The sequence below is a fragment of the Serinus canaria genome, chromosome 3 (assembly GCF_022539315.1).
Source record: "Serinus canaria isolate serCan28SL12 chromosome 3, serCan2020, whole genome shotgun sequence".
NCBI classification, from domain to species: domain Eukaryota; kingdom Metazoa; phylum Chordata; class Aves; order Passeriformes; family Fringillidae; genus Serinus; species Serinus canaria.
The window spans coordinates 43,379,174-43,405,115 of NC_066316.1; the positions used below are offsets into that span (position 1 = coordinate 43,379,174).

General features: G+C 40.3%; 1 protein-coding gene across 1 annotated transcript in view; it reads right to left on the reverse strand.

Moving 5' to 3' along the window:
* The window catches only part of PCNX2 (pecanex 2), a 151,410-nt gene that overhangs the window by 115,313 nt on the left and 10,155 nt on the right, over positions 1-25,942 (reverse strand). The window contains exons 4-9 of the mRNA XM_050972315.1: positions 24,765-24,801; positions 22,617-23,906; positions 13,737-13,884; positions 13,423-13,568; positions 12,143-12,236; positions 1,098-1,233 (exon numbers count right to left, since the gene is read on the reverse strand). Of these exons, the coding sequence (XP_050828272.1) occupies positions 1,098-1,233; positions 12,143-12,236; positions 13,423-13,568; positions 13,737-13,884; positions 22,617-23,906; positions 24,765-24,801 (1,851 nt within the window). The remainder of the gene's footprint in view (positions 1-1,097; positions 1,234-12,142; positions 12,237-13,422; positions 13,569-13,736; positions 13,885-22,616; positions 23,907-24,764; positions 24,802-25,942) is intronic.

The window sequence follows — 25,942 nt, forward strand, 5'->3', positions numbered from 1 at the left end:
CTCTCTGACTAGCCCTGAGCAAGTCACTCAAGTCTAACTGTTTCTCCTATCAAACAAGGGCTTATAAAAATTCACTTCATAAATTTATATGGTGTCAGTGACAGCCTGAAGCCATAGCTTTGTTGAAATCAATGACAATGCTTTTCTTGACTTATGTGGGCTCAGAATTTCATGTTTAAGAAAAAAAATTCAGAAACCAGGACATTCTAAAATTACTGCCTGGCCTGGCTACAAATTTGCTAATGTGACCTTGAGGAGCAGTCTCCCTAAAAGAGAAAGAAATGACAATTGTTCTCTAATTTACAGGCAGTTTACAAGACTATAACTATCTGGAAATCATCAGATCCTTTAGATGGAAGACACTGTCCAAATATGAAAGACACTATTTGGGATAATTTACTAATTTTTAGTTTAAAATAGTTCCTTCATACAAGTTGCTTCTACTTTAACGTTCCACTGTGAACTCTGAGATGAAAGGCAATTAACTGTCATTTTACTGTTATTCATAAATACCAAACTAGAATTTGCCATGGCAGAGAGAAAGTCAAAGGTATTATAAAAGGAATTGTAAAAACAGGTTACAGCCTTAAGTCACAGAACCAAAACACTGTGAAGTTCATGTCCACATAAGACCATGCAAACTGAAGTCTGAGGGCCTTTTACTAGCTGCATTGAGGAGGTGCCTTCAACATTCCACAGCAAACATCCAGAGGTCTGGTTGCCCAATTCAGAAAAGTGAAACCAGACATGAGGTTTTATGACAGCAATGAATCTGGAATAAACACTTCATACTATTAAAATCTGGTGGGGTGTCTAAAATCCTAACAGCTGTGTCCTCTTCCAAATGAAATATGGTTGAAGACAGAAGATGAACTTTTTCAGTGATGGAGTCTTTAAATAGTCCCCTAGGACACTACTCAGTGTCAGTATAAAACAGCTGAGTTGCATCCATCAACATAAAACACATCTTCTCCCACATGAGCAATACCAGGAAAAGCAGTATAGCAAAAACAAAAAATTGTCTCAGGAACAAGCCTGCAGCATTTGTTTATTGAGCAGTTCATCAAGATGCTAGAAACTCAGCTATAACAGTGTACCCGTGGGTTTTCTGAAAGGGTCCTTCTGGCCACCATCAGCAGGAGCTGCTGCTGAAGCGCACTGGCTGCTTGATCCCCAGAAGATGGCTCTTGGCTCTCTGAAGTGGTAGTACTGGAGGAGCTGAACTGTATTTCACTGTGCACAGAGGACAGGAAGGAAAGAGATTGTTTTATGCAGCAATATTTTCTTAGCAATTCTGAAATATTACAGGAGAAAGCCTGTAATTACAATACTGGTTGGCTCACGGGACTTGGGAACTTCCACTTGCATATCTGAAATCTAGCACAGATCCACAAAGAAGTCAACACCCAAATTCAGATACACTTGATTTACTTTCATATCTTGAAATCTAGTACAGATCCACAAAGCAGTCAACACCCAAATTCAGATACATTTGATTTACTACATCCACCACAGAGAAACAGATACTTCTGTATCACAGCTTTTCTCATTTTGAGATGAACACCCTCAAGGAATCACACTTCAGAAGTGCCTTTTTCTGTCCATTGACAATTTAAGTTTAGAGATGCACATCTACAGAGCAAAACCGCAAAGCATATACTGCAGAGATACTAGAATAGCTTCCAACAAGCTCACTTAGGTACCAAGCCAGACTGCTTTCACCTGCACTGAATTCAGTGAGTACTGATTTTCCCTGCTGAGAATTCAGGCTACAGGAACTTCCTTATGCCCTACCAGGATAATAATACATGAGCTAATTCACATAAGGCTAATTCAGATATTCGCCCACATACTGAGTGTAAACTCAGCCTGGGAGGGCCCTGAGCAAGATACTATTTATTGTTTTTCCTCACATTTACTGTTTTGTGATGTAGTACAGCACCTAAACACTTGTGAAAATCTGCACTCAGAGCAGCAGTGCCTGTTGGGTTGCAGAAATCGTGTTACCATGACATGACTGACTGGGTTACAGAGACAACTTTATTGAAATGAAGTAATTGTTACTTAGGGAAGAGATCTATTTCAAAGAGTTCTTTCTAATTCTCTTCCAAATGGGATTTATACATCAAGTGCTCTGCTCCAAGCTCATTGCCCCACTGCCCCTGGATACCTGCCTTGTGCTCTTACTACTTTTGTATCTACATGAGGTGAAAGCACCTAAGTGCTCATGCAAGGTAGTCAATACCTGTTGTTCTCATTTTGCAAAAAGATAAGCAGGAAGAAACTAGAGCAATCTGCTTACAGTCAGCCAGGAAGCCTATGGCAGTGCAAAGATTAAAACCCTCCAATTACATACCCTACATTTGCCCCAAAGGCACTTTATTAATTTTAGTTAACTCAACTTTCATTGCCTTTGGTTGCCAGTTCCCAAAGGCTCCCTTGTTAAAGCATTAAAATGGTGGGTGTCCTGCACATGACTGGCTGTTAACTTCAGCTGCAGTGGTTAGCATTGTTCTGGAACACAGCTCAGTGTCTGGATTACTTAAAAGAAGGGCTGAAGTGTCACACCAGCAGGTTGAAATGCACACTTTCTCTCCTCCCCTCCAGGATTTGATAGCTCTGCCTGGACCAACAGGAGCACAATCAGCCTTGGGATGTCAGCAGAGGAGCCATCCTGCCTCTGGTTTCTGAGCCAGGTAGTTTATGTTTTCAAAGGCTTGATTGCTATCAGGCTTGAATTCCAGACCTGATATTCACCATCTGCCACTCCAGCAGAACTCTCAGCTAAGCAGAAATGAGAGCACCCCATGCTCCTGACCCTCATGGCTTTCTCTGCACACCACGCTCCTCCTGCTACAGACAGCAGCATGATCCACTCCACAGACTCAGGAAAGCTGTCATGTTCCCTTTGGACAGTACCAGCAAATGAGAACGTGGTCCACCACAACCCACTTGATGTCCCAGCCACAAGGCAGCCTCTGTAAGAATCATCTCCTTTGTCAGCAGTTATTAACAAAACAGTACAGAAGGGATGGCACTCATCCAAGATCCTGGATCACAACCAGAAGATTTAAGCAGGAGGAAAATGGAGGAAGCCTTGAGGAATGTCTCCCAGGAGTAAGATTCCCACAGATATGGACTACAGAGCAACCCTGCCCAGTCAGAAGGAAGGCAAGAGATTGTTTGTTTCCTCAGGATGAGCTGTCCCATTCCTTATCATTATGGGTGCTACCCTGAGTCTCCCTGTTCACAGCAAGAAGGAAGCAAATTTATCCCAGGCCGTGCAGGAACACTAGCCTGGGAATTCTTGCCCAAAAGGTGACTCAACAAAAGAGCAGGGGAATAAAACAGTGGTTGCTCATGCCTTCCTAAATGAAGAGTCAATCTTCACTAAATTGCTGCATCTTTAGCTGTCTTTCTACAAAAGCCAAAAGTATGTTGAGATTGGACCACATCTTAATTCTCACATTCACCAAAAATGTAAATGGCAGGACAGATGGATGGAACAGAATACCAGAGGTGCCTATCAGTTGTCAGAAATCAAAAATCTTTTATTAATAAGCCTTCTTCCATGAATAAACCTAGAAGATCAAATCATCTCCCACCAGACTTGAAGTTAACCAAAAAGCCAAGAGTGCCCATAGTCTGTTTTGTGTCTGCACCAAAAATCCATAGCTCCGTCTCTCAGCAAATGGCAGAGGAGACCACAAGCAGCCAGGACACTGACTGAGGGGAAGAGTCAGAAACTTTATAAGCCTGAAAAAGCAATTAGGGCAGAGAACTTGGGAAGGCAGAGCTAGTAAAGCAACAATTCCAAAATCAGAATCGGTCATCTGGCAGTCATCAGCCTCATTTCTCTGTATAGACTCATTCTCTCCTCATCTTCCATTTCCTTCAGCTCCTGTCTGCTGCTTTTGTCTTCCTTATCCCTATTTTCCACAAAACCTCCTTCTGACATTCACTTGCTACCCCCAAAGATGAATTGCTTGCACAGCTACTTAGAAACTGTACATCTCATCTGATGACATTGCTATCACACTGAGAGCAAACACCAGTAAGAAATGCAGTGATGGTGTTTGTGTTTTTGTAAGCCTATAAACGAGATTCTGTAAATTTATTACCATATATAAATAGGAGCAAACACTCTCTAATCATAAAATCATTATAACGGAGCTGATCGCAGCATAACACAGAATCTTGCTAAATAGAAAATCTGTTCATTTGCAGAATCAAATTAATATTATCAAGATCTATCACAGTAAACTCACTGCTAATGTAAGCAAAGGTATAATTGAACTAAATTTTGAGTAATAAATTATTAACTAAAAATATCTTTGATAAACATATAACCTACGCAGATCAAATTCAAAAGCAACATAGCACCCTCTACTGATAACTGGGTGTAAAACCAGGAATTTTTTCTCTGGCTCATAATCCCATTTCGTAAGAATACTCTGCAAGCGTAAGGTAGTGGAGCAATCATATAACACAACACATAGGATGTTTTAGTATAACCACACAGTGCTGGAAAAATCTTCCTTCTCCCTCTCTGTTTACCCTGTTGCTTTATACCATCAACAACTTGGTCGGAGCCATTAAAACATAATCCAGCCTAAGTCATCCCCTTTGTCAGGATTAGCTTGCTTTGAGTTTGACCCCCCCCCATGAGCTCATTATACAGGCACACCACAAAGAATTCCCTGTTAATAAAGCTGTTTTGCAGGTCTAGGTTAAATTTCATTTTAACCTGCATATTGGAGAAAGGACAGGTCTGCACATGCTGAAAACCAGAGAGATTGCACTGGACTGCCTAAGAAAGCTGCCTGGGTAACTACAGAGTTTACAGTGTGTAATAAATATCAGAGTGAAAATAAATAATACAGCTGAAAGCTGTGTGTAATACTCCCTAAAATACTGCCCTTAGGTGATGGTAAGCAACTATGGCTGAGAAGAGCCAGAAGGCAGCTCAGAGTTGGAAATGTCTCCTCCTGCACATCCAACAAGCAATTGCTTCTGGAGGGCTGGTCTGAGGTACACCCAAAAGCACTGAACTGAGACCTGAGTGATGTGGTTGTACAAAAGCCAGCCAGTGTTGACAACACAGCAGGAACTCAACACACCCATACCCTTGTGCTCTTTCAAAAGAGTCAGTTTGTGGCTCAAATGCAGCTGTCTGAACTGATGTTGCTCATTAGGTCTCCAACTAGAGAGCTGCCAGCACCAATCTGACCAGAGTACTGCACAGTCCAAGACTGACACTAAAAGCCACTAAAGTTGTGGATGTTGCTTCTTTTAAGAAAATGATAGCTTACAGTTCCCAAATAACAAGACTCACACTAAAAACCAACTCAGAGCATGTAAGAAGATTGAAATATGCCAGTGATAGCTGCATTAGCAGTGGATAATTATGTGACAAATCCAATCACAGGAAAAAGAAAAAACTCAGAGGAAGCACTCTTCACTTTTTTTTGTAAGACTTAGCAGTTTCATAAAGTGTAAAATTAATTCAGAATGTGCATATTAACTTTCTTCAGTGCTTACATCTAATGAAAGCTCAAGCTAAAACTTAAATTTCTCTTAAATGTTGTTCATATTTTGCTAGTTGTACAAATGTGTATTTAAACACATTTTACTACAGGATTTGGGGATAATTTTTGGCATTTGTTTTAACTAGCAAAATAACACCCTAATGTCAATAAGGCAGAATATCTGAGTTTACAGAATGTGAAAGCTAGATGTAGTGATATACAGACATAATAGGCAGAAAAGATATCAGATCACTGTTGCAGTGTTGCAATAGACTGAAAAACAAGTAGTGGTACATATTAAGTCAGCTATTGCAGATGGACAAAAAGACCTTGCAAACATTCCCAAAGGCACTGTGGTCAATGTGAAGGCAGGAAGTGATGAATGCCTTCTAACTCAAATGTTAAGAATGGGGTCCATTCAGTTCACTCTTACTTTCCAGTATTCAGATACTTTCATGTTGCTAATAAGCATGTAAACTGATAATTTGCAAGCCTACTACATTTCAAAGCAAAGATAAATATACTAAAAACTTTACAAACAAACAGTATGTGTTAGCTAATAAACTAGAGGATGCATTTTGAGAAGATGCAGCCTTATTGGAATTAGTGCATTAATAGCTTCCACAGTTGTGTTATCTCCAATACTTTAAAATATTCCTTTTTGCTCTCGTTAAGGGAGGGCAGGGTATGGGAGAGAAACCAGTCCCAACACATAAAGCACTCCATAAACTCCTAGTACCGAGCAGGATTTTGCTGCCATCATGTGGTAGCATGGTCCCCTCTCACCTCTGAGTCTCACTCTGTTGAAAACACTTATGTCCCTGCCCAATGTTCAGCGAAAGCAGGGCTAAAAACCCCTACACAAATAAAATGAAAGGAAAGGATTTTAACTGGCCAAGCTTAACGCAAGGGTTTCCTCCTGCTCCTTGCAAGCCATCAGAAAAATGCTGCTGAGTTTGTAAAGAGTACTTTTCAGGAAAATCCATGGCTTTTTTCAACACAAACATTACCATTTTCAGTGCACACCCCCTGCTCATTTCTGTGTTCAAGCAGCTCTATGCCCAGGGGAGCAGCTCATCTGAAATCACTGAATCCCAAAGAGGACTCTGGAACATTTGTCACATCTCTTTCAAAACATTCTGAGCTGCAAAACTGCACAACCTGACAAGCAGCATTAAGAAATCTTTAAGATTCAGCAGCTTATTACAAGAGCAGTGGGAGATTGTTTTATTTGGGTCACCTTGTGAAGAAATAAAAAGATGCTTTAGTGACACGCTTTTTGGTCATGTTCTAAAACATTTTGAAACACAAAAAAAAAATAAATCTGCTCTCTCCTCTGAGAAACAATCTCAAAGGTTCAGGGAATTTTCCAGCAGTGAACACACTTAGTGGATTTATGAAGGAGACATGTAGTACCACTAAGGCATTCAGACAGACTTTCATATAGTATAACATACTCAAACAGCTTATTCTGGGGTGAGAATGTAAATCAAATAAGTTAGCTCACTGATCTGACATTCTCTCTTTTGCCCAGGGCCAGAAACACCAGCACTCTGCAGCTGTACTGACAGGTACCTTAAATTATTTTTTTAGTACTTGTTAGCCACTAGTTTGCTGCAAATACTTTTTTAAGACTTTTGGCCCCAATGATACCAAAAATAAAATTATTCTCAAAACAAGCAAAAGAATCTAAGCAATTGTTTTAAATGGAGGTGTCTATCTGTATTGCAAAACATTTTAGCTATAATATAGCTTTTTAGAAGCCTGGTTTCAGTATTAGAGCCTCATCTGAAAAAGGTGAGGAGTTCAGAGGATGAACTGCTCAGACAGAACATGTCTGGAAAGTGCAATATGAATGCATGATTGTACTGGTATGGTTGAGCCACGTGTAGTAATGAAACACACATGAATATAATTTTATCCTACAAAATATGGCATTTTAATAATTTTACAGGTAAATTAAAAGATACATGACAATTTTTTCACAGGTGTAGAGCAAGTTGGATTTTACATATAATTTATTCCAAATGAAAACTCAAGTGTCACACAGCAAGAACAATCTCCACCTAAGATAAAGGTGGTTTTTGCTAAGAGCTGGGTAATCCTTTTTTCTGTTTGTACAGGTTTTGGTTGGAGTAGAGTTACTTTTCCAGAGTAGCTGGTATGGATCTATGTTTTGGATTTGTGTTGGAAATGGTGTTGGTAACACAGGTATGTTTTAGCTATTTCTGAGCAGCCCTTGCACAGAGCCCCAAAGGCTTTTTCTGCTCCTCACAGCACCCCATCAGTGGGGAGGCTGGGGGTGCAGAAGCAGCTGAGAGGAGACAAAGCCAGGACAGCTGACCCCAACTGACCAGACAGACATTCCCTACAATATGGCACTCAGCATATAAATCTAGGTGAAGCAGGAGGAAGGGAGGATGTTTGGAGTGATGGCTTTGTCTCCCCATGTCACCAAGACTCAGGGCAAGCAGGTGTTCTGTTCAGCCATCTCCAGGAAAGCCAGGCTTCACTAAATGTCTGGTGACTCACTTCAGAATAGATTCAAATGGTCTTTTTGTACTAATTTCTAACATGATCTATGAGCTGGGAATAGAGTTGATACTCTAGTCAAAGCCTGTCACAAAGCAATTTATGGCTAGAGGTGAACTTGGCAGAGTAATGGGACCATCAAATTTAGATGCAATTAGCTCAGCAGGGAACCCATTCCACTGGGACTGCTGGCAAGAAGTGCTGATGGCAAGCCAACAAACAAAAGTGGGGTCAGGGTAATTACACTGACAATAACTGGGGACTTGATTAGTTCTGCCAATGTTTAAATAATTTACCAAACTCAGTGACAAGAATCACCCACCAAAGGGGGATTATGATGGAAAAGGAATTACCTACTTTTGGTGATAATTACAACATAAAAACCTCCTCAAGATTTAACTTGGCTAGATCTTCAAATATTTTAAATGCTGCACTGCCAGACAAGTGAGAGACAACTTGGCAAGAACCAAGTACAAAAACAATCTGAAAAAAATCTAATTCTCAGTAACTTTTAACAGAATTAAGGGATAATTTTGGGAATTATTAGTAAGACAGTATTTATACTACATTTAAGAAGCTCTGTAAATTTCTCGGGACAAGGACTGCAGGTACAGGTAATATAAGGAACAACTACTACAGTTGAAAAAACCAACAATTAAGCAAAAAAACCAAAAACACACCAAGACAAAAAGTAGAAACTGATGGAATATATATATTAATATTAATAAACTGGAGAATACTCCAAAGATCATCTCACAACACTGCAGAACCAGAAAGACAATGACAAGACAAAGTCTATCCCCTTTAACACTATTGCCAGCAATGTCAAGGAGTGTCTGAAGGAAGAAATCACAGACTCCTTCGCATTTGGTCATCTGCTTTCTCTGGCACATTGCAATCCAATGTTGTCCATCCAGCCCTTCCTAAGCAAATGAAAAGCAGGAAGCACACAAAAACAAAGAAGAAAAACAAAACCATAACACATCCTCACTTCTGTGACAGTGACATTGCTAAGATTTTGAATTATTTGTGAGAAATTAATTTCAGATGCTATGACAAGAAGAAAAAATGTTTTTGGGCCGTAGGATACTATTTTAATTTTAGTTCCTAATAATCTGATGTGAAATGCTTAAGCCTACAAATGGAGAAGACAACACTAGGACTCAATAGAAATAGAAAGTTAGAATTTGAATTGAAGATCATAAAACATTAATTAGATTGCCTCAAGGCTTTCTCTAAGAACTTTTTTTGAGAAATATTTAAACAGCATCTTCAGTTTTGCATAAAACTGTTAAAAGACAGTTACCTATGGCCAATTCATAAGGCAATTACTTCATTCTTGACAAACCAGCCACAGTTCATACCCTCTTCTCCTTTCACAACTGCAGTATCCCAGAAGCATCACAGCTCCTGGACACCAGCAACAGGTGTTGCCTGTTGCTGGTGGTCTGCTGGAGGTCTGCTGCCTCTCCCAACAACACCCACAAAGCAAGAGGCCTCTTGTCATCCTCTGTCCTGAGTCAACTCTCCTCATAAAGAGGCACATCAGGGCACAGTCCATTCAAATCCACATGGTTACTCCACTTGCTCAACTCGGTTTGACATTTTCTGCTTAGGAGCTGCTAAATCTTAACAGTAAAAAGCAAGCAGGATTGGTGATAAGTGTTTCAAGAGCTCATACACATCTACTGCAAACCTTTGTACTGCTCTCTGTGTTTATTCTAAATTCTGATATCTGGCCTCCATGAGATCAAAACCCCACCCTCTCCTATGAAAGGAGGATGACACCTCCTTTGGCTAGGCATTCATTTTCTCCCACATCTCTTGACTCATGAAATCTAATTTGGATGTCTCATTACTGAATCTAGACAAGAGGCCTAAAGCTATTGGTTGTTTCTGTACCATTTCAATTGCTCATGAAGCTGTACTGCCAATACCATTGTCTTCTCCATAGTTAACTTTTTCATGGGCTGGTAGATAAGTCATGTTCATCTCAAAGGTGCTTTCTGTGTCTCTTTTCTAACATTCTTCCATAACAGCAGCATCTCCTGGTGGTATGGATTACTCTTATGGTGAAATCTCCACCTGGAGGGCCCATCTTCAAGGGAATAGTTTTTCTCAAGGAGCCTCTCCAGACAGACACACAGAAGAGATTAAATGAAGCACTCATTGGTTATACCTCATGCTTTATTTTATCCTATTTGCCTTTGTCTTCACTAATAACCTTTCCTTCACTGATCATTTGGTTTATCTTTAGCAAAAAAGAAAGCAACCTGACACAACTGATGAGCAAGCCTGTGGTGGGGACAGGGGAGAGGAAAAGATGCACCATTCCTGTACTGTCCTTAAAGCAGGTTTGCTCTTCCTTTTTTTATGCTGTAAGTGCTCCATATAGTCTAAATACAAAACTATTTGATGGTGCACACCTGAAGAAAAAACATAAACTCTTTCCTTCCTTCCTGTGCTACCCTTCAAGCTGCTCACAGATGGTAGAAACTGCCCACTGAACCAACAGCTCTCACTAATCTCTCTGGCCTAGACATTACAAACTGCCCCTGCAAAAACCAGCTCAAGCATACTTCAAGCTTCCTTGTCCCCTTTCCTCATTTTTCATATTAACTTCCGCTTTGAACTTTCCTTCATGCTGCTCTCTTCTTGGAAAAGCTCATGTTCTGGCTTCCCATTGACTCCCACAAAGAAAGTCCTGGGAACCCACTCCTCTGTGCTGATCTGTTCCACTCCCTGGTCTAATTATCACTTTACTCCGAGACTTGCAGCAAAGGTGCTCACCTTAAGAAATTACAAGCATGTAAATGCTTGTAAAGAATATCTGAACTTGCTGTTGTTAACATGGTTGAGTGGACCCCTAAAAAATAAACTTCATCCCTTAAGGTCTGCAAACCAAGACAGTGGTGTCACATAAGCATCTAGCAAAGGCAGATTCTGCATGGTTTCTTACATGAGAAGGAAGATGGTCCTTCCTTTGATTAAAAAAAGTCAGGGGACAGAAAACTATTTCTGAATTTAGGACAGATTCAAATTCACAGTTAGAGGAAGGGGGAGAAGAAGAGTGTTCTGTGCAAGGTGAAACTAAGAGGGTTGCAAGAAATAAATAGAACTCAAGGAAAATGTTTGATTTTTTAGGTCAAAACTGAATTTACCAGGATGGGGGTGGGGGGCTATTTTGCTAAAGACAGACAGAACATTTCTACTATTCAATTTTTTCTTTTTTTTTTTTTAATCTTTTCCCACTGACAAATAAAAGCATTATTCTCATGTCTCTCATACTAGCATTCTATCTAAAATGCTAATGCTGTTTTTAACATGGTCCCAAGTTTTTGAAAAGCCTCTGCTGAAAGCCAAACACTTGAAGAACAATATTTGCTTAAAAAAAAAACAAAACACCATTCTCACTCCCTCACTCAACTTCTCCAAATGCTGTAAAACAGTATGAAAACCAAAATTATTTCATTAAAATACTTATGAATAGCTGCAATTCTTTTTACAGATATGCAAACAACAGATCACATGAAAGAGTGTGGAAATCCTACTAATAAATACAGGATTTATATGGATCACTCCAAAAATAACTTTTGAAAAAAGAAAATTGTTTGGATCCACTCCTCATAGGAGCAGCAAATTATTATTAGAGATTTAATGCAAGGAGAAAGGCTCTGCTGCTAGAATCCACAGGTCAATGACTGACACAGACACAGCACTAAAAATTTGTAAAGAATGCAACAGGTATGGGAAGTAAACAAGACAAGGTTGATAGAACAGCCCCACTTACTTTGTTTACAATTTCATTTATAATAGCTACATTTGACTTTGGCTATTCCCAGAAAATAAATAAAGCCAAGAGCATAGTTCTGATTTTCACTTTCACTTTTTCTTTCCTATATTCTTATAAAGCTGCCAGTGTTGTAGCAGAAAGCAAAAAAATTTCCTGCTTTGACTTCTCTAGAAAAGGTTAGCACATTTATTCACCACTACTCCCCTTCATATGCATCTTTCACAGCTACAGTTTCATGGTTTCCAGCAATGAAAACTTTCAACGTTTCTAAAAATAAGGGCTTACTTACTGAGCATTTGACATACAATCACAATTTGATAGCTGATGTCTAAAATTTCCTTCCTTCTGACAGCCAGCTTTTAAATAGCAGGATCTGATTTCCCCTTTAGAAAATACAGAGGGGAAAAATGTCAGTTCAGTGATGCAATCATTTGTGTACACAAAAAAAATTATAAAATACACATTCTACATCAGGCATATTTATAAATATATATATTTTTCAGTCTGTGCATTAGACTCATTTAAGATTTCAGAAAGCAAATTAACATTTGAACAACTGCAAACCTGTGAAAAATCAAAACACAGAAGTCACAGTGAAAATTTAAAAGGCATGTAAATTAAAGGCAAAGCCCATCATCAATTAATGTAAGTTCACTATAAAATGTGAAATCAGATTTCCCTCTTTCCATTCACAAAGGTGAGGTCAGGAGGTACAAAGCAGCAAAAAGTTCTGCTCGAAGTGCAGCCACAGCTCCTCCCTGTTTGCAGAGGCAGCACAAAGCCAAGGGTGGGTGCTGGGTGACCCAGAGGCGTGTCACCTGCCCCACTGGCAGCTGCTGCCCTTCTGGCCACAGCAGAGCCAGGAGGAACAGGCAGAAAACCAAAGTATCTCCAGGATCACCGACCCAGTACCATAAGCACTCACTCCATGATGGTTTTGAAGGTAACTTTAAAAGAAATAGGGCTTTTGGGACAGCTGTCTACAGAGGTATGAGCCAGTACCTCACAGGCACTAAACAGGGCTCAAACCCATCCTACAGCTTCAGACCCCAAGAACAGCTTCAGAGCAGTGGCATCCCAACTGTATGCATGGGGCAAGACTAGCTCACTCATTAATTTTCTTTAAAGGAGTAGGAGATCACAACTCCAAATACAATAAGCACCACCATACCAAGAGGTCAGTCTGAGCCAGCTGAAGAACAAAACTGTAAAAAGGAATCATATTTTGCCCAGCCAGGTCAGTGCAAACCTTCTAGTCAGGCAGAAAATACCAGGAGTTCTTCTGACGGGACGGAAGTTGTCTTCTGGCCTAGCCAGCATCTTTTGAGGATGATGTTTGGAAGATAAACTTCAGGCAGTGTGTACGGCTCAGGTCTGTGATGGTCACTGGTGGGTTTGGAAAACTCTATTTATTGTTCATCTGACTTTAAATTACCAAGTCCTTTTTTTTCCCCACACACAGAGAAAAACATGCAACCAGTAACAGACAAGAGAAATATCCTTCCAGGACATCCAAAGTGTTCAGAAATTTCCTCACGCGTTGCAATTATCCCAACTAGATAAACTCACCGTTTTCATCTATGAACACGTGCATGGCATCCACGGAGAGCTCATCTTGCACAGACGCCTCAGGTCCACTTATTACTTGCAAGACAGAACTGTCTTGCTGAGAAGTTACCCGGTAGATTATCTGCCTTTGCCTGCTGCCCTGGTAACTTGACACAAAAATGTTTCAAAACTACTATGAGGAACTTTTTTCTTGTTCTCAATAAAACAAAAAGAAAGAGAGGTTAATTAAAAGTTTATGTCATTTCTACTCAGTGAAACAAAACAGCTTACATCATATCTTTGAAGTACAAAATTGTAAAGTAAACTGGCCTTACAGTGCTGCAAATTTGGCAGACTCTGGTAGCACCGGACTAGTACTAGCACGATCTTGGCTTTGTACATCTGATCTTTCCTGTTTAGGAAGTTGCTCACAGTGCTTTTCTGTTCCCACCATTTCTTCTTTTCTCTCCGTCATCTGGCTATCTGGAAAACAGGGCAGTGAAGTGGAGCCACTCTCCACAGACGACTTTCAAGAGTTTTGTTTAACTGCTGAACAAGAGCATCCAAAAGTGAAAATCTAAAACACTGTAGTATTTTCTGGTTTTTTTGAAAGCACTACCATTACTTAAAACAATACAACCACAAATCTGAATGAGGAGGTACTCTCACCCTTATGAATGAGCTGTTTCGAGAACAAACTGTGTGAAGTAGAGGACAAACAAGAGAGAATTTCTGCTTTGCTTCTCCTATTGTTTCAGAGGAAAGCAATCTGTTCCTAATCTGGAATGGGAAGAGGCTGCTTCCCTGGGGGCTGTAATTGTTTCCCAAACTGTATGCTGGCAGTGGAAGAGCAGAAGCGCTGGTCCGTTCCCCTTTTACAGAAGGGAAAGCAGCCTCTTCAAAGGCAATAGAGCTCTTGGACAGGAAAGCAGCTGCCTAATCTCTCTTCCCCACTGGCCACACACCTGGTGCAGGACAAAGAACAAACTGGCAAAACAATTTCACAGCAGACTATCCTATGCTTGGAAAATACAGAACTATAGATTTAAAAATACACATAAAGTATTTGTCCAATTTCTACTACTTTGAGTACCAATTATATTTATATTGCCTCTCTACACATGCATGTAATTTTTTTCATATATGTATACGTGTACAACATATTCATGGTGAAGAGTGAAACATTTTTCAACTGTGCTTTGTTTATAAATCAAAACAATAACCTGTTAGGGTTTTGAAGTGCAACTAAGACAGTGATTTCATCAGCACCCTGTGCAGTTGAGCAATTAAATGCTTTAAATGGAGAAAAATGGTGCTTGTAGGAGATGCCTCAGTAAATCCTGTAGCTTTTTGCACCAAGCAAAGTGTACTGAAACTTATTTACCCAGATTTCTTGCAATACCTGCTGTTAAAACATCTCAGATCAAGGCGAAAAAGACTGAAATTTCACCCCACCGAAAATTCCGTATCTTAAGCCATATTTCTCATCAATATAATTACCATCCTAACCTGTAAGAATCACCAGTAAAGAAACAGTGGTGTCATATCTAAGTTGGTCTAAGGATTAAAGATAATGAAGACTTATAAAGAGATGTTTTTCCTTTTATAAGGTCAGCTGATAAAACTGAAAAAAGCTTTTGCATATGCAGACCTTTCAGATCATCTGTCTTGTTTTCCTTGAACTGTATCAGCTGACCTACCAACACATTATTTCTATAAACAAACCTACCTTCATGAGCTAAAACATCCCTACAACAGTTTCAATTCACAGGGCAAAGCCCCCTCACGCCCTAAAGCCTGTACTATAAATACTATAAATACAATGAAACAAACACAAGTTTGGTGTAGGGAAATTCTTTGTTGTGCGTGGAGGCAAAATTCAATAGGTCTTCCAGGTCTATTTTATTCTATCTTGGGGGAAGAAAAAAAAAAAAAGAAAGAAAAAAAAAAGCAGTTAGGGGAAGAGACAAATTTTTCCTCTCCTAGTTAAAGACTTAAACTCCAGTTTAAGCAGAAACTGTGTCATTACTGAAGCACCCCCTTAATGATGTAACCATACCTGTGGGCGGTGATGGAGCCACAGATACCTAATCAAAATGACCTTCCTAAAGGCTTGGGTTGTTCAAGCCGTAAGAATAATTGATAGAGATCAGAAACTGTGGTTTAAATAACCTAATTGGTCCCATAGTGCCCCAAACCAGCTTTAGGGCTGGAACAATTAAAAAGATCTTTTAAAATCTGATTATCTAGTGGTTTCAGAATACACTTCTCTCTTTTCCATTCCAAACCACAAGCCTTGCAGACTTCTTTTTCCTGCTGTGGTAAAGAGTCATAATAGCAAAAACCTAAACATACTGCTTCTTACAGGCTTTATATGCCAATCAGACAGCACTATGGTGATGAGTACTTCCAGCACTGCAAAAGTGGTCCATGATGGCTTTGTGACTGGTTTTCAAGATGATGACTCTTCTTCTCCAGGTGACTTACACCTTCAGTATTTAAATGAAGATAGAGGTGTCTAGACGAGGAGTGCCCTGCCAGAGTACGCAATCAGCTCTACGTCACCAAATGCTCCCTGCACAGAAATTGTGCTGGCAAAGCTCAAACACCAGGAAAAACCTTTCCCAAGTGCAAGAGCAGACTACAGAGGACAATATGGCAGTGTACTTGCACTTTTCCCTGTGCTATTTACCCTTATCCACTGCTCCACACGTCTCCAGCACATGCACAGCTGGGCTCACAGTAGTATCAAGATCAGACCTAGGCTCTGCAATAACCACATAATTTATCTGGAAATTATATGCCACATGACTCAGACATGAGAGGTGTAGCTATCAGGACTCATGGCCAAATCAGTCTTGGGGCGGGGTGATTCAGAAGAGTCCTGCAAAAACAGCCAGGTTTTGGTCTGTACACCATTTTCATATTTTGACATAACACAAGACACAAGCTTAAGTTACCGTGGTAAAATACTTATGAAAAGGAAAAATTCTTACAGGTCCCATACATAAGATACTTTTAGTAAACTTTTTTCTGCCCTAACAACTTTTATCAGCCTATCAACATTACTTGCAAGTATGCCATCCCAGTGCTGACAAATGGACCCCTAATTTAAAAGCGGTTACAGTACCATACTTACTTTTGCCATGCAAGTTTTTCACTTGTAGAACAGATTTTAAGTATCCCAGATCATCTTTATAGACAAACCCTTGTTCTACTCTAGGAGGAGGCTGTGAACAATTTTACAGCTGAAATGAAACAGCCTTTGTACATATGTTAATACAGTGAGTCCAGAGGAGGGCCATGGAGATGGTCAGAGGGATAGAACCTCTCTCCTGCAAGGAAAGGGTGGGAGAGTTGGCCGAGATTTCAGCCTAGAGAAAGCTCCAGGCAGACCTAATTGCAGCCTTTCAGTACCCAGAGAGAGACAACAAGAAATCTGAAGAGGGACTTTTTACAAGAATGTGTAATGATAGAACAAGGAGGAACGTCTTTCAGCTGGAAGAAGGCTGGTTTAGATTGGATATTTGAAAGGAATTCTTCACTTTGAGGGTGGTGAGGAACTGGTACAGCTTGCCCTGAGAAGTTACAGATGCCTCATTCCTGGAAGTGTTCAAGGCCAGGTTGGACGGGGCTCTGAGCAACCTGGTCTAGTGAAAGGCATCCTGGCCCAAGGAGAGGGGTGAGGGGGTGTTGGAACTAGATTATATTTATTAAGGTCTCTTCCAACCTAAACCATTCTTTAATTCTGTGTTACAATAATCATGACAACCAACTATCAGTGTATCTCAACCTTAAAGGGGCCTTATTATTAGGTAATTGAATTAAATTTTATTACTCTGTAACTTTACTCCAAAACATTTATACTATTTGTGGCCCCCTACTGGAGTCTTCCAAACCTTCTTCCTCATCTTCTACTAACATATCCCTATCCCAACCTTCATAGATGACTCCTGTAGAACAAAATGCCACTGCTGTCATAATTTCAAACACCATCTGGTTTGAAACATGGGCAAGCAAAATTAAGCTAATTAAGCCTGTCTCTCTTCTGTTCATTAATTGTTTTGCTACAGAATCCACTTTCTTCAACAACATTATGCTCTGAAAGAGAAATTTTCACTTTAAAATATATTTGCTGCCTGTTCAGCCACAAAGAAATTATTTCAAATCACTCTATGCTTTTGCTAGTACCAACACGAAACTCAAGTTCTACAAGCTGTGAACTGTGCCATTCATATAAGTGGATTATAAATCCTAAGAACATCCCTCATCCTTTCTTCATCAACTGCTTTAGCAGAAACATCTAGCTTATGCACTTTCTTCTCAATCCAAATTTGCCTATTATGCAACAAATACATAAAAGAAAAAATGACATAATTTAAGCTGGTCATCCACCAAACAACGGGAGTGCCCAGGGAATACCACACTGCCCAATAATTGCTACAAGAGTTCAGCATGGACACTGAAGCAGCACATGGCATTATCCATTAATGAGGATTGCCACATTAATCCCGAAGCAACAGGAAAAACTAGCAATAGGCATTCTACCTGCTACAGGAAGTGACTTGCTTGAAGCAATCTCATGTGTCAGCAGCAGAGCTAGGAATTAATAGCCTAATCACAATACCTACCAATTATATCAGAACACAGACCTCTGAAACAACCTCATTTTTTTTGCAGATGTCAGACTGGCATCATACATGTTACTACCTCTTCAACTTAAAGACCGAATTTTAAAATTTTAGCCTGTCAAGCCTTACACATTGAGGATCAGATTCAGAGTTCTGCACACCAGTTCCTCCACATCCAAAGAGGTGCACCACATGCCATGTGGCCCCTCTCTGGCACAAGAGTCAGGGGTGATACACAGCTGTTCCAAGAGATGAGCTAGCACCAGGCAGGGCTTTATTTCCTAGGTGCCACCCACCTGCCAACAAAATCACCTACTGTCACTTCCCACTACTACTGTCAACTGCACCAGTGACTCAATGCACAAGATCCCTCTTCCCCCTGACTACATGGCATGTGACAGTCCTCTTTCCCACACACAAGGGAAGAAAAAAAAAAAGAAGTCTAAAAATTAAAAATACCCACAGGAGTATGTTTTAGTTTTTTATAGGAGAAAGGTAATTGCTTGGGATCCAGAACAACTCACTCAAGGTTGTGGTTTGTGCACTGCCCAGAATGATGAGTACCTTTTCTAAAAAGAGCCTGCAAAACATCTAAATTCGGGCCATGCAGCCCTGGTTTAGTTTTTTCCTGCACCAGTCCCCACCACTCCCATGGCAGGCTTTTCTCCCTGGGAGAGAATACTGTCTGTCCTAGATTACAAACCAGCTGTGCCAAAGGCGACCTACAGGAGGTTTTGCCCTGCAGAAGTCTGATGCACAACTGCTCTTACTTGGTTCAAGACAGGTCAGAGGGACCCAAAGCAGCCAATAAACCCAGATTTTCTTACATCTCTCAAAGACTGAAAAAAATATGCAGTTGCCCTACAACACACTTTCATCATGTGGGTGGTATAAGTGTGATTCAAAACTGAAAGGACTCTGATCTGAAAGTCAGTTTTAGCAACAGTGTCAGTGGTGTTTTCTCACAATCTAGAAGAGGTGGAGTGGCTATAGAACAGCTCTTAGAGCTTTTATATCCTGTACTTAAACAGGTTAAATCTGGCACCCTTAGAAGTGTAAAGAAAGGCTTTCATTTTCTCATACTGCATTTTACCAAGCTGTCTGCTAGCAAAGGCTTATGTGGTCAGGATGGTAACTCTTCTATTTCCACAGAACACCCAAGTTCTGTGAGGGACCACCCATAACAAAGACCCATCCATGACATTCACTCACTTGCCAGACAGTTCTGATGGGCACATTTCACCACCTTCCACAAATTATATCAGCTTTCTTTAGCACAGCTCTGAATATCCAGCTTTCCAGGAATTTGCCAAGTTTTTCACATTGCCTAATAAAAATCTTTCTGGAGTGCATTTCATGCTCATTTGGACCAGACATCTATTGCTAACTTTTGCCAATTAGACAGTGTGCAAGATTAAAAGAACAAAAACCAAACAGAACCAACCTCCTCCCTCAAAACAACTGGTGCACAGCTCGACTCTGTATTCCCACACACATACACTCTTCTTAACAACCACTCTAATGTGGGAATAATGTTTATTCAGATCTGTTCCAAGATACTATATTATTAAAGCATATTTGCAATTGCAAGGCTGTAAACAAATTAAAGGTTTTCTCATTCCTAAAATTCAGTCTTGCAAAAGGGAAGCTCCCAGTAATGACAGTAATTTATTTTAACAAACAGCACGTTCTGACTAGGCTGGAAAACAAAGCCTACTTGCCCTTAAAAATAACTGCCTTTGAACTACCTCTCCCAACCTCATGGAGTTCAGACTGAATCTCCTTTTTCCCACAGCACCAATTCAAGGGGCAGAATCCACAGCTGCCATCCCTGCTCATGCAGGGCACCCCCTTTCCAATCCCTCTTCTGTTTCTGGATGACACTTGCTGAGCCCACACTGCAGAGACACTTAATTACACAGGTATGCAGCTCAACTTCACTATCTCATGGAAGTACAGATTTCAGAAAATAGAAATATGAAGATTTAGAATAGATATTAGGAAGAAATTTTTTACTGTGAGGGTGGTGAGGCACCAAAACAGGTTGCCCAGACCAGCTGTGGATGTCCCATTCCTAGAAGCGTTCATAGCTAAGGTTGGATGGGGCTTAGAGCATCCTGGCCCAATGAAAGGTGTCCCTGTCCATGGCAGGGGTTTGGAACTAGATGATGCTTAAGGTTTCTTCCAAATAAAATCATTTTGTGATTCTTTGAGATTAAGTTGAAGTCACTAAATGAGAGCTTGATATGAGGGAAGAGCAGAATTCTTCTGTTCCCTCATTCTCTTGTATAAGAATCTTGTTCACCAGATCTGAAGCACAATAACTACACACACATTTATAAGTTTTGGGTTTTGTTTTTACTGTGGAATCTGAATCTGACTTATTCTGACCATCCATTACTTTCTTTCACGCAGCAACCTTGCCTGTTCATATTATCTGAGGGTACTTGTCTGAAAGGCCTTTCTAAATTAGCTGCACTTTCTCTTTTTAAACTTTCATTAAAATTTACCTCTAAAATTCTCTTTACAAGCTAAGTCACATCACTCAGAAGTACAATTATTGGGTAAACACTCCTTTTTATGGCTGAGGAACAGAGAAAAAAAAAATCCCAATCTGCTTGCTGCACCCCTCACATTGCTGTGTGCTGTTGTGCAGGCAGGTGACTCTGCACCCCGGGAATCCAGCAGGGCTCAGCAGGCTCAGGTGACAAGCAGGGCTTGCTCAGCACTTGTCTTGGGCAACCAGAGCACAGACTGGAGCCAGCAGGGCAGGCTGATAAACTTGATAGAAAAGGACAGAAACTGCAGTGAAGAATAAAGAGCCTGAGAAGGCGGGAGAGATGGGTAAGATACACCAGAAGAGAGGCGGCAGGTCTAGGAAAAGCAAAATTCACTACTCCTGCACTTACCCTTCTCTCAATTCCTCAGAATTCATCAGAAGGAACAGAGAGGAGGGTAAGTGCAGAAGTGAATGCAAGCTGTGGGGAAGAAACAGCTTCAGGTGGGCTCAATAGAGTGGGAAAGCCTAAACCAGCAACAGTGTGGATTAGTAAGAACAGAAGGAAAGAAGAGGGCATACCAATATGAAGACAAATAAGGAGGTGGCACAGGACAGGAGTGCCTAAAATGGGAAGGGATGACTGAGGAAGGAAAGGCACAGAACTAGAAAAAATGGACCCAGGTGAAAGATGGAATGAGATGGGGGTGTAATACATTGGATAGGACAGACTTAGAGAGAGACAGAGTGAAAGGTAAACGGAATCTAAAAGAAAATAACACACTGAGAAGATAAATCTTATTGTTTTAACAAGATAAAAGCACACATTTCACAATAGTTTTTAAAAACCTGTTAAGTCAGTTGGGCATTTTAGATGTAATGGAAGGTTCTTCCAGGAGCGAGCTAGTAGAACAGGAGGGAGCAGACAAAAAGCAGTGCCAAGCTGTTCTTCTAGGGTACCATGAAGTTTCTTACATTCCATGCAAACTAAGTATTGAGACAGCATCCTCTTAGGCTTTCTTAAAAGAGCTTATTATAGGATCTAAGGTAAACCAAACATTTCGGAGAAGGGGAAGATACAGGTTGCTTTATTTCACTTTGACTCAGATCTTCTAAACCAATTGCACTGATCACTTGGGGAAGTACACCAAGATTGCATCTGCCTTCACTGCACTGTATTTCACATCCTCATTACATGGCCCTACTAATTTTGCTGGAGGGCTGCTAGAGACACTTCAAACAACAGTCCATCCCAACAGAAAAGGGTCACAGAGTCCAGTTACAGCAATGACAGTGCTGTTTAAAACCAGAAATTTCTGTACTAGAGCTATAAATTGTACTGCATATAGGTCTTAAAATTAGCAGACTGATTGTGTTTTAAACAAATGTGCTCTTCATTAAATGGAAAACTGCATGGGAATATACTATTTTTCATTAAAACACTGGGGGCTTTCACTAAAAACTGCCATCAAATTTTCATCCTTAAAATGGAAATATTTTAACTATAAGTGACTGAAAATCAGAACTGTTCCCTACTAAGAACTCTTACTTTTTTTTTTTTTTTTTTTAATTATAAGCCAAGCCACAACCATGCAGGAAATTTAGAAATATATGTATGTGTGCACACACGTGTTAGCTGAAAGTTGAACCATCTCCAGTGACCATTCCAGCTTTTATACTTAGAGGCACACAGACAACTCCTCAACATGCACCTGGTAAGATGTGCAAGGACAGGAGTAATGCTATAGCTATACACATTTTTGCATACTTCTGGTATTCCAACAATCCAGGCACACTATTTTAGTACAGAATAAATAAATAATGGATACCTACTAAGCTTATCACTAGTTTCCTAGAGGAAGAAAACCAGTTTTCTTCAAGAAAATAAAAATATTTTAAAACTGCAGCTGACACTATCACACACTTTCATTTTGTCCCACCAAGTCCAGTCCTACCCTGGCCCTATTAGCAAAACCAGTCTTCCTCTGGGAATCTGCCTTACTGCAGATATCCAGCTAAGCTGCTCTAAACAATCAAACTCTTCACAACATCTTTATTCCAAAAGAATTGTAATCCATGTATAATACCTCCAACAAGCCCATTTTCCTTTGTTGTCTCCATTTTGACAGTGGATTGATTAGATGTCTTCATCTTTGAGGTATTAATGGATTCCAAGAGGGAGACAAATTCTAGAAAGTTAGATTCATTGGGCATCTGACCTTCTTTAGCTTCTAGATCTGATTTAGAGGTCGGTAAGGTCTTTTCTTTGTCAGATACCTCCACGAAATTCTTACTTAAAAGCACATCTGTCCCACTGTCTACACTCAACACGCGCATGTGCCTCTTTTCATGAGCAGTTCTGCAGGACTGCGGGTCTAGGTTATGCAAGTCTTCCTTAGAACTTAAATCCACAGTCTGGACATTTTCCAAAGCATTTTCCTGATTTGGATCTGAACAAGTGTTAGTTTCTAGAGGTGTATTTGCTGGGTTGCTGAGTTCCTTTACTGCATCACCAGATTCATAGCCAGAGCATTGGTTGGATGACAGCTCTGCCCTCAACATTTCTGGAGTTCTGTCACTTTCAGTAACTTCTGAGCAAGGCTTAGTTTTACTGTCATCAGACAGGTCAAATGTGATAACAGGGATTCTGAGCTGTTCATTAGTTTGCTGACTTGACCATCCTGCTCTAACTACACCAGAGTCAAGGGCTGAGCTTGTTCTCTCACTTTCCAGGGCCTGTAAGCGGACAGAGCCTGGTAGGTCACTAAGGGTGGTGTTAGGTGTAGTACTCATTGTGATGACAATTTTAATGGGCTCACACAGCTGGTCTGCAGGAAGAGAATTGTCCACAACTGCAACAGCAGTCTCACTGTCTGAGCAATCAAGGGCCTCATGGCTATTACCAGCATCGCAAGAGCTTTCCATCTGCTCATGCTCTTTGGTTGCAACAGCACTGCACTGTGGGCAGTTCTTGGTAAAGCCTGTCTGTGGTGATCCATCTGGCAATTTCTCTCTTTTGTAGCTTTTAGGATAACTTAAATGGTCTGAAATAACTGAATTTTCACTGTCCCATGGCTCTGAAGAAACTCCAGTCCTTAAAATATCACCTTGTGATGAAGAAATATTGGAGAAGTTTTTAGCTACGTCTCTGTCCACAAGAATATCTTGGGATCCATGGTGCCCACAAGGCTGTCCATTTAATCCTTTTTCCTTTATTCCATCACCAGGAAATGGTTCCATAGCAGCTGGTTTTGTTGCTATTGCTGATGTGGTGGCACCTGAACCAGAGGTGGTAGAAACAGGTAATATATCTGCTTTGATACAGGGTGAGGTAGATGAAACTGGTGGTGTAGCCTGATCTTCTAGTACCATAACACCTAAAAAAAAACATTTGGGCATTAAGTCTCACATGAACACTAAGCATTATTAAAGTATGATCTTTAACCAATAAAACCTGATCCAGAGCAGAGCAAAGGAAGCACAGATTATGCAGCTGATTAAAACAGTTCTAAAGCAACAAGGCCTTTTTTTGGTAGCTACATATGAAGTACTACAAAAGCAAGACAGACTCCATTCAAGTCAGGACAAGCATAGCAGCATGTCCAAATACTCAAAATAGCTGAATAAACAGCTAGTTTCAAAATCAAAATGTTTTACAGAACTATCCCCGCTTAGGGGGAGGTGAAAGAAAAAATAAGCCAATGCTGCAGGTTTGCTGCATCACTTTCTGCAATTCCTAAATGGTCACACAGGATATGGTGATCACCTTAACAGAAACGAAACAAAATTTAAAATACTAAGACATCTCAAGTGAGATGGAAGTGTAGGCAAAGTAAGGTGTGCTGGCATATACAACACAGAGCTAAAGGTTGACAATCACAGAAGTTTACAGCCACATGTTCAAGGATGCAAGCCAAGTGCTAACTTCCTAGTTTAATGCTTTAAAGAGCTCAGAGTTTCCAAAGAATGTGAGGCAAGGCTCTTTCACCTCCCTATATCAAGATGGGGAGAGCTATTAGAACACCCCTCAAAGTGTTGTGTCCCAAACAGCTTGGCTGACAGTTGAGAAAGCTTAGTCTTTTAGAATACCCTTGAAATTTAGTTCTGGCTCTTCAACTCAGACCCTAACACAGGAGGCACAACAGAACCTGTCATGGGGTCCTCTGTGCCATTACTTTTTGTGCCAAGCAATGATTAAATAACAGCTATGGGGATTTATAAAGCCTTTAAAATACCTCTAAGATCTTCAATAGTTTCCCGTGTTGGCAGGTCCTAAAAAATGAAAAGAAACACACAAGATTAACATGGTCATTTATTAAATTCTGTTGGGGAAAAAAAAATCTAACAATGAAGCTATCAATAGCTATCTAATCAAAGGTCAATTACAGCACTGGTAAGCTGCTTAAAATCACTGAAATTAGAACATGTACCTTGTACAAAATGCAAGGGGTGGGTGAGGAAGATGGTTATAGAACAGTCATGCTCCAAATTGCATCACTGAAATTGTGTGTGATGTTTGGGGAGGGGAAAGAAAAGCAAAATGTTTTTTAAAAAAATTTTGCAGTGCCTAATCCAAACACACTTTTTTTAATCAGTAAGGAATAAAATGTGTTCATCTGTTCCACTTATCCAGCTGTGTGTTTCCAAAGCACTAGAATGAAAAGTTTGGCCTCTAGCATTGGTTTCCATTTCTTAATGGAAAACTAGAGGACAGAGACATTAAATTAATATAGAATCATTTATATTCCAAGAAATCACTGCAGGTCATTTAGTCCAAATCCCCTCTGCCATACACACACACTCAAAGGAGATACAGTTTGAGCAGGTTGCTCAGGGTCATCTCCAACAGAGCTTTGAAAATCCCCAAAGAAGGAGATTTCACAACTTCTCTGGAAAACCTCTTCCAGTATTTGACCACTCACTTTGCAGGGGGGAAAAAAAAAACCCAACACACGAACCACCAAAAAACAAAACAACTCCGCACAAAAGACATTAAATGTAATTAATTGATCAAACTGTAGCTTTCCGTGGCTGCAACTGTTTCTTATCCTGCCACTGGGCACCTCGGAGAAGAGAGTGCTCAACCTGCTGCGTAACTTACTATTAGAAAACTGAAGACAGCAGTAAGCTCTACTTGTATGGTTATAAAAGAGTTTCGCCTTACAAAGGCTGAAACGTCTCATCTGCCTGTCCTCAAACATCACGTTCCTCAATCACCTTGTTTGTCTCTGCTGGATTCTCACCAGCAGGTCAATGTGCATGGGAACTAACTGGGGAGCTCAAAGCTAAACACAACACCCCAGAGGAGTACTTCAGTTTAAATTCAACAGCCTAAGTGCATAATTAGGAACCAGACATTGAAAAAATTACTGTGGCTCTTTTCTGACTGACAGGCACCAAAACCAAGAGGAAA